General features: G+C 40.2%; 1 protein-coding gene across 1 annotated transcript; it reads left to right on the top strand.

Annotated features, from left to right (window-relative positions):
- Positions 1-420: 420 nt before the first annotated feature.
- On the top strand, positions 421-8947 carry LOC146695095 (uncharacterized). Its single transcript, XM_085476986.1, has 8 exons — positions 421-669; positions 2541-2640; positions 3366-3464; positions 4061-4885; positions 7005-7142; positions 7311-7371; positions 7733-7857; positions 8692-8947. Exons 1-8 carry the CDS (start codon positions 625-627, stop codon positions 8718-8720), a joined length of 1422 nt encoding a protein of 473 aa, XP_085333112.1. The 5' UTR covers positions 421-624; the 3' UTR covers positions 8721-8947.
- Positions 8948-9577: the final 630 nt, after the last annotated feature.

Genomic DNA, 9577 nt, shown 5'->3' with positions numbered 1-9577 from the left:
AGTTCGGGCATTGCATGCAGATCTGGCTTTGTAAAAGGCACTCAGATTTCTAACATGTTCTTTTTATTTATTTTTACCAAAAGAAAAAAAAGAAAGAAAGCAGTGACTTTGAAAAGAAAGCAAAATAATCTTCGTAACATACCTGATAATTGTTTATAATGTGTAATAATTATAGTGGTTTCAAATACATTTTGCACATCATACTAGATTATTTGATCGCAGTGAAGTGGTGGTGGGGTTAATTCGAGCAAACATAAGCACCTAATAGCACATCAACCGATCTGCGTCTGACCGCAACATTTGTTTGGATGTGTTTGAACTATTTCAGCTTTTACTTTGAAAATACCAGGAAATAAGCAAATTCTTTATGCAATCATTGTTAGAAAAAAAAGGGGGGGGGAAAACAGGCAGAACGACAACTGAGCTGAGCGCGTGAGACAGTCAGCAAAAACACACCGAAAAAAACTTTATTTAAACCGGCCCAGGTAACAGCGGCGCAGGAGGAGAGGGAGGCTCGGGACATTCAGTTCTTTCACAGAGAGGGAGGAAACCCCTCAGGATCACTTCCCAAACACACACTGGGAATATTTCTCCAAACTTCTGATAGATTTCATTTAAACCAGCATGGCTGCTGCGCTATTCAGAGCTGCAACAGGACTGAGTGTCAGAGTAGGTATACTTTATTTTTACATTTATTCTGTAGCTGATAGAACGAGTTTGTGTCTGCAGCTTCTCATTACTTTACAGCTGATTAACAGCCTGGCATGCACACACACACACACACACTGATAACAAGTTTTAGTTTTATTCCCTGAAACTCTGTAACATCCTAATCCTCAGATCATCACTGAGAGAGCTCTAGGGACTGATATTGAGAGGCCCCACATGAAACCGAATCATTTTATTGTAAATGAGTCCAGTTTAGATTAACTGGGCTCTGGTTTTCAGGCTCATGAGTAACGCTGTGCTCTAATAAAGATGGCAGTGGCGCTCAGTCACGGAGTCTAAGCGTGGTTTTATACTAAATAACTGCAAGTATTTAGACTAATCATTTTACACAAGTTAACCAGTCAAATTGGATCATGGTTATTGTTTCATAAGCTGGAGATCATTTATGCAAGTAGTTTAATATCTGCATATTAAATAACCCAGACTTTAAAGCTGCTAAATGTTTGTAATGTGCAATAAAAAGTAGGCGCAGACATTTGCAACATATTTCTATCTGCACTTAGTTGTATATACAATTAGACTTTTTACCACTCATGTTTTTGAGATTTTGTTTAAAATACTGCTTATTATTTCCACTACTGTAGCAAATACAATGAAATCTCGTCATGTGCACTGTAAGGTGGAAATTTGAATTTAATTAAAGTTCTTCTGGCTACTGTTTGTAAAATAAACTGTTACCACCAGGGGGCAGTGTTTTACCAGTGGGCGTGTAAAATGTTCTCAGACCTGTGCTACTATTCAGGTTCTTTTTTTCTTTCTTTCTTTTATCCCTTTCCATTTTTTATGTTTGTCTTTTCCAAGGCCATCCTGGAAATGAGAGTGTGACGTAATTCCAAGTCAGTCCACCAAATACGTCTGACCTGACCATCTGACATTTAAATGAAAAAATCCAAGGGAATATGCACAATTTTGTATCCCTACTCTTATTTGGTTTCTTTAACAAAAATAATAATAAAAAAAAATCTCAAAGGATGAAGGCAGAGCACAAATCCTCTTTGGGCTTATGTCAGGAAGGGCACCCGACATAAAACTGCCAAATCAAACAATTGGTGACCCCATGTAGCAAGAGGGCATGAAGATGGGCTGTTTTAGATGTTACTGCTACTCTCAAACTTTTTGAGAGATGTTTTTTAAATTATTATTGTGTAAAATGCTTCTTAAGCTTAAGGTTTTTCAAAATTTTGAGGCTAAATATCGGGTACTATGGCTATTAATCGCCTATTAATCCCAAATCAGATGAATGGGGGAAAACACTTCCATTTAACTTTATTTCGAGAAAATAACTAAAAATTTCGAGTCATGGATCCTTTGTTTTTGTGGTGGAAACGGGCTTCCATAAGATTCTGTTAATATTATATCAAAAAAAATTGTGATGGTGTTTTTCTCTTATTTTTATATTATATTTATGGACAACAGGCAAAGATTGTTTCAGAAGCAGAGCGAGATAAGTTTCAGTTTATGCAATATAAGCATTTTCTCTCGTGTACTGAGTACTATTACAACACATAACGCCCATTGTAAGAATAAAATACTCTAGTCCCACCTCACAGGCCCTTTTTAGGCACGGTCTTGAAAACCATTCACAGCAGATGGATGCCCCTCCCTTCAGCTGGCGGCTTCTTCCTGCTAAAAGGCAGTTTTTCCTTCCCACTGTTGCCAAAGCATCTGCTTATAGGGGGTCATATGAGTGTTGGGGTTTACTCTATTTTCGTTGTTAATTTGAAAGTAAATGACATTAAAAAAATGACAGTTTTACAATGAAATGTGAGCATTCATGATTTATGTGTGGTTCTGTATGTGTGCATGTTCAGCGGATCCACGGGGAGTTTTGTAGAGTGATGTGGACGCCACAGGCTGCTCGGTTCAGCTCCAAACCATCAGACAGAGACCCGCCACGCAGAACACACATCAGTAAGAAAACACACGTCCTCTCCTTTTGTCTTCTTTTGGCAGTCTAGACAGAGGCTGGAAACAAGGTCACAGAGAGAGACACACAAAGAAAAGTACGGTATGCAGCAAAGGTCGCAGCAGACGAAGGGTATAGGAGTTGATTTTGGGGGTTATTACACTTCCTGTTGTGCAGAAATTGCCTGCAACTAAAGATAGTCCTCAGTGAATAGGAATGAGTGCGATAGCTTAAAACAATTACATCTGTTTCCAGTCAAAAGTTCCACATTTCATGCAACTGCAGTATAAAAATCCTCTAAACAAAAGTAAAACAGCTCTCATGTACTCCAGCCTTCCAGTCTCCAGTTTTAGTTTCCCTGACAGAGAAGACGATTTTGCATTCTGCTAATGCGTGCTGAGTGGCCTGTTAAGAATGCATGACAGGACACATTCTTTTGATGGTATTCATCTGCAAAAAATAACTAGGTTTAATTAAACCACAACATAAACGTGCATCTGTATAAGAAGCAGGTGTTTATGGTGGGCGAAGGTTACTTCTAAAAATCAAAATGGTGCTGTGGTCTGATGTGTCCATAACACTAACAAAAAGTACTGCTATGTGCTAGAAACTTGTTAAAATCTAATAACATAACAGTATCTGTTATCTCAGCTCCTGCTTTGATAAAATATGAAGAAGATTATTTACCCCACGGAATAGAAACTGCTCACAGTCTTCTCTCTGCTGACAGAGAAAGCCAAGGCCCAGCCTGCAGAAGAAGCTGATAAAGGTCTGGACAAATTCTTCTCTGAAAGGAGGCCAGCCACAGCGCCCCCTGCTGTTGGTGAAGGTCAGTACATTCAGGATGTGCTTAGTCAGGGTAACAGTTGGTAGACACGACTTAGTGGTGTAATAGTGGTGTAATTAATTCACTGTAAATATATGAGTAAAATGTTTCTACAAACAGCTTTTTTGTGCTGCTGCTTGGTTAGGAAACCAAAATGTATCCATTAAAAACAGAACTGGGAGTTTTAGGAGGGCTAATGGAACAGTCATCATCTTAAGATTAGTACAATCTGATTCAAAAAGCTGAAGTGGGTATCAGTGAAACCAGCTGATGTATTCAGATCTGTGTTACGCTCTGTTTATCATGGCAGGAGAGCTCATATAGCATAGCGGACGCTAACAGTAAAGGGTCTAAATTTGGCAGTAATGACTGCGTGCAAAAACAAAAACGTTTCTTCTTTCTTGTATGTTTATAAAATTTTTGGCTGCATGCATAAACCTGTCAGAGTAGTATATGGAGTATGATAAAGGTAGTGACAAATTCCTGCTTGCTTGCTACTGAATCACCTAAAAGAAATCCATTATTTCTACACAATAATTAACAAAAACCCAGGAAAGGTGAGAAGGTTTCACTCTGGTTAAAGACCTTTTTTCTTGCAGAGCTTTCCAAAGCTGCCGCCATGATAAATACCAGCTCAGCCCAGGATCCACATGAAGCAGCTAACAGAGACTCTTTGGAGAAAGAAGAGGAGAAAGCCAGCAAAGCAGAAGCCATGATACCTGAGTCAACTTTAGCAGAAGTGAAGGCTGATGTGGGGAGTCTTGAAGCTGACGCTCTGCAAGAAACATGTGACTCGCTCCAGAAGGGAGCTGAGGAGCTAGCAAAAGAGTTGGAAGTGAAGATGCCAATAGAAGATGTTTCTGTTTCTGAAGGTGCAACAGAGGTGGACAATTTAACACTAGATTCCATCCCTGAAGCTGCGGATACACTGGAAGCTGAAACATCAGCAGTCCCTGAAGCTGTGATTGGATCTGAGCAAGGACCGATACAGTCGTCTGACACTGACCAGGAACTGAGACTAAACGATGGGGTGATCAATCAGAACAAAGTAAAAGGGGCAGCGGAGCCCGAAGGAAATGTTTTGGAGGCCATGTCTCTTGAGTCTGTGACCTTGGCTGAAGTTGAGGTGTCTTTGGGAACTCTGGAAAGCGAATCTCTGAGTGAAACCTCGACTTATCTGGAGAAAGAAGCTGCAGTTCTTGCTGTAGAGAAGAAGATGGAGGTAGAGGAGGAAACCACTACCAAAGAGATGACTGAGGCTACACACGCTGACCCTCTGTCTCTGCCTGAAGTCGTTTCTCTGCCTGAAGATGTGCAGACTGATGCACTGATGGAGAAGCTGCTCTTTACTGTTCCTGCTAGCGTAGAGGGTGCACGAGAGAGCCCGATTATTGAGGAGGCTGTAACAGCAGGCAGTCCGGATGGTAAGTTAAACTCCTGTGAGCGGTGAAGCGATGGTAGAAGAAACAGCTTCTTAAAGGCAAACTGATATTTGGTACGTTAGTTGGTTTTCTTACCAAGAGCTAGATCCAGGAGAGTCACATTAGTTTAACTGAAATCCAGTTTGAACACACACAGCACGCGTTAACGGGGCAAATCTCTGTTAGCGAGTAAATGCGGATCGCCCCGTGCGCGGGGCTGCACAGCATCAACGCGTTAGCGCTGTAGGCTCGTTAACGCGTTAGCGCCGTGCAACCCCACGCACGGGGCGAGCCGCATTTACTCGCTAAGAGAGATTTGCCGTGTTAATGGAGTTATGGCGTTGACGTCATTTTAACGAGATTAACGCTGACAGCAGTACTTCTTACAGGTTAAAGTTTCAGAGCTTGGGTTTGACTTTAGCCATGGATCTAATGTGGAGAAAATAAATAAATAAATAAATACAATGGGATCCAAAATTAATCCGTGCGGTACACCACAAATGTGTGAAGATGAATAACACTAGATAACATTTCCAAACATTCAACTTACATATTCATTTAAAATAAGTAAAAATTAAACTGTAAATTGTCATTTGTCTTCAGTATAGGAAATAATTAAATGCTTAATATTTATTAGCTGGAAAAACAGGACAAATGGTTGTTATTACATAAAGTGTCATGTTTCGGCTGTGTGCAGGCAGGAGAAGGACCCAAACGCAAAACTCACGACAACAAAATTAAACTCAAAAAGCTGCTTTATTGCAGAATGACATGGAAAAACTAAACTAAACTAAACTAAGACATGGATAAACTGACACACAGGGAAACACAGCTATGAGGGAGACTATGACACTGTCAAAGAGAAACACAGGGCTTAAATACACTGAGGGATAACGAGGGAATGAGACACAGGAAGAGAGCACAGCTGGGAGTAATCAGGCTGGACAAGACAAGGGAAGCCAAACTAGAAACACTGACATGAGACACGGACCTTCAAAGTAAAACAGGAAACACACTGACTGAACTCTAAACATGTAAACGTAACAGCAACTGGGGAGACAGAACATAAGAACCTGAAACATGGTACAGAAAGGCACAGTAGACACAACATGGAACACAGTGAAGCCATATTACAAGAACTAAGCCGATGATAACCATAACTGAAACCTAGGGAAATAATAACTATAAAGATCAAAACAGCACAACCCACATGAACATAATGAACTCACAGGGAAAGAGTAAAACTAAATACAGTGAACATAGAAACGCAAGACCTCTTCAAAATAAAACAGGAAACATAAGACGCAGACATGACAACCTGAACTAGACAATGTAAGACACAGACATGAAACACATGAAGGGCAAGGGAGACTTAACAGGGGTTGGAGGACACAAGGGGAATCTAATAACAAAGAACTATAACAACCTAGGCATGATAAAAACTTAGAAAACCTAAAGGGCTTAAATATGAACATAAACTAAAACTCCGAAACGCTGGGCCATGAGACCCAGGATCATGATATAAAGTGGTTACCTCTGGTGACAGAGTAGGCTCTTTTTAGAGGTTAATAATGAAATCAATGAAATTAAATGTACTTGATGCCAACCCACCTTATAAGATGACATTATCTCCACCATTATTTTCTATTTAAGTGAAGCCTCACACTCAGTTTACAAGCCAACTGAAATGTGGTTGGATTTCAGAAGACTTGTTGGGACTGACTTCTCACCAGCATCATGTCAGTGGTAACAACGACTCAACTATTATGTTCTCCAACTGGGAACACATATTTCAAGAAACTCCCTTTTTGCTTTGTATGTAGTGTTATGAAGCTTAAGGGCACAGTGCTTATACTGCTGTATGTATGATGATGACTAAGGTTTGTATACAAATACCATATATAATTCATTCGTAATACTCCTGTATGGGGGCTGATGGATGTTGTGGGGTTAAACGTAGTTGAAAACACTGAAATATAAACTCTGTGATGAAGACCTTCATTCAAACTTTGACAAAAGCAGATAAAAGGCAGGAAGGGTTTTCAGTTTTTCTATAAAATTCCAAGGAATGTGTCAACTAAAGCTCTGGACCTACGTACTTTACACTGTCCTGTTTCTTCAGTTGTAACAGCTTCTGTTGATAACGTGGCTGCAGAGTCAGATCATCCTCCAGCTCCTCCTCTTCCTCTGAAAGAGGAGCTGCTGGTACAAGAAGAGGAAGGAGCCACAGGAGATAAAGAAGATACAGGGACACACACAGGTAAAGAGCACAGACATATACAGCTATAAGGTGGTTTGTCTACATTAAAGTACATTTTCTGTCCTAATGGTGTCTGTGTTTTGTTGTCTCACTTTGATCATGCTGTATTTTCCAATGACCAGTATCAGCTGGGAGTCAGAAAATGTTGTTTTAATGTGTGTTTTTCAGATTTGGATCCTGTGCAGAGACTCTTCCTGGAGAAGATCAGAGAATACACTAACATGCACAGGTAGAGAGATAAAGAGTTACAGTTGAATTTAATAGGAAAAACATTTAGAGAGTCTACATTACAGCTAGAATAACCAACACATTAATTATTGTACATTTCCTCAGAAGCATTATCCACACTACCAGATATAATTATCTGTCTGAATCCCATTATCAGAAAATCAACCGTAATTACATTTTCTCTAAGTGTCTGCCAGGTATTGGCCACATGTGGACTGTTTATTCCTACTGTTTGTTCCATGCTACATGTATTCTTATTTAACTTTGAGTATTCCTTTCCTCAAACTGTATGAGTGAAACTCTTTAACTGGAAGCAAGCCGTGTAAAGAGACATCAGCTGATTTGTCATCTCACTCTTTAAGGTCGAATGCAGGATTCCTGGAGGCGGAGCCAGATTACCAAAAAAACCTGTCAGAGGAGACGGCTAAGCTCCAGAGAGTCTATGGAGGAGGAGACCTCAGCAGCTTCCCTCAGTTCACCTTCAATGGTGAGAGTGATGATGAAGGGAGTGATGGGGAATGCTCAGTGACATGGCATTGTGGAGTGTATGAGAAATCCACCTGGACTGTGTATAAAGTATAACGCCGCTCTGTTCCAACCTTTTCAGGTGGCAAATTGCCCTCATAAAATAGATTCATGAATGGGAAAAAATTGGAGCTGTACTGCATGATTTGGGGATCTGGCTTAAATTAAAGTGAGGAGAGACCCTGGGACAGGACCAAGACATACTGCATTCATATCCCCCAGAAGATCTGCGGGTGGTGGCTGGGTACAGGGAGGTCTGAGTGTCTCTACTTAGACTGCTAGATGGATAAGCTGCAGGTTGTAAAATACAGCGTGTTGTCACATAAATCTGATTGAGATCCTTAATTCCAAATATCGCATTGGTGGATACCTAATCACAGCAGCAGCTAGAAGTATGATGGGGAAAAACAGAAACATCCACCCAAAAGGGGAGAATTTCAGTTCAGTTTTATTCACATCGTGCCAATTTGCAACAACAGTCACCTCAAAATGTTCTTTATTGTAAGGTGGAGACACTACAATGAGCAAGAAGTTGGTGACAGTGGAAAGTAAAAACTCCCTTTTAACAGGAAGAAACCTCCCTTTGATTTATAGTAGGAATACAAGAGGAAAACTTTTTTTAAAAAGCTGTTTAAAATGTATAGAAATGCTCAGAATATCTCCCTGTGGAGATGATTCTCTTTGGAATCTTATGATGCTGCTGTTCTGTAGCACTGCTAATGATGGGCAGTAACATGACAAAAATGTTACAAGATAATTAAAAGAAATTAACACACTTCTGCTGTTTTCTCTCTAGATCCCAAATTGGACCAGGAGTCCAAATGATCTGTAAATGGTGCCTCCAACTCTCTACACTCTTCCTCAACCTCTCCCTCTCCATTAACTCCTCAATTCATCTTTATTCCAAGGAAGAAAAAAGAGGAAGCATATGCATTGAAATCTAACGGTGTGGTTCTCTGGCTAAAATGTGGGGAACGTGTTACTTGTGGGTGTTTGTTTTCTGTGTGATGTCCAGTACTGAAATTTATTAGATTAAAACACAAAAAAAGCATTTTTTTAAATGTTCAGCAGCATTTGTGTGTGTGTGTGTGTGAGAGAGAGAGAGAGAGAGAGAGAGAGAGACGCAATTAAAGTATAACACACAATGCCTCATTGAACAGCAGATGGAGCTGTCAGCCACATCGCTCTCATTTGGCTCCATTTATCTTCCATATACCTCTCTGTTTCTGCACCTTACACCCTCACATTTCTCTGTATTCTCTGCATATGTGAGCTATCTTTTTCTGTGTTGCCTCTCTCAGTTTTGGCATGTGGTGACAGAAGCAGCACTTGTCACTTCAAACCCCCAGCCCCCACCCACCATCCCTCAGTCACGACTCTGTCATAGAGATGGTGTGAGTCATAAAACGCCAAAAAAAGGAACACAGCACCAAACTACATCCTAAAAAAAATCCAAATCCTAAATTTTGCTCTTGCTTTGGCCATTTACGTGTTAATCATTTATTTTACCCTGCATCTGAATAATAAGTTAATGTAAAATGTTATCCACAATAATTCGGCTGTATACAGAATAGAATTAAATAGAACTAAATAGAAAAAATAAGAGCTCATTCATTCAAATCCAGCTGTGCTGACGGGGATGCGCTAGTGGTGTTGACGTCAGTCGTTAGGCGGTCACACAG

Source organism: Copadichromis virginalis, linkage group LG13, assembly GCF_057382275.1.
Source record: "Copadichromis virginalis isolate Kocher_CV1m ecotype Utaka linkage group LG13, C_Virginalis_male_GT1.1, whole genome shotgun sequence".
Lineage (NCBI taxonomy): Eukaryota > Metazoa > Chordata > Actinopteri > Cichliformes > Cichlidae > Copadichromis > Copadichromis virginalis.
This window is presented reverse-complemented; position numbering and strand designations above follow the sequence as displayed.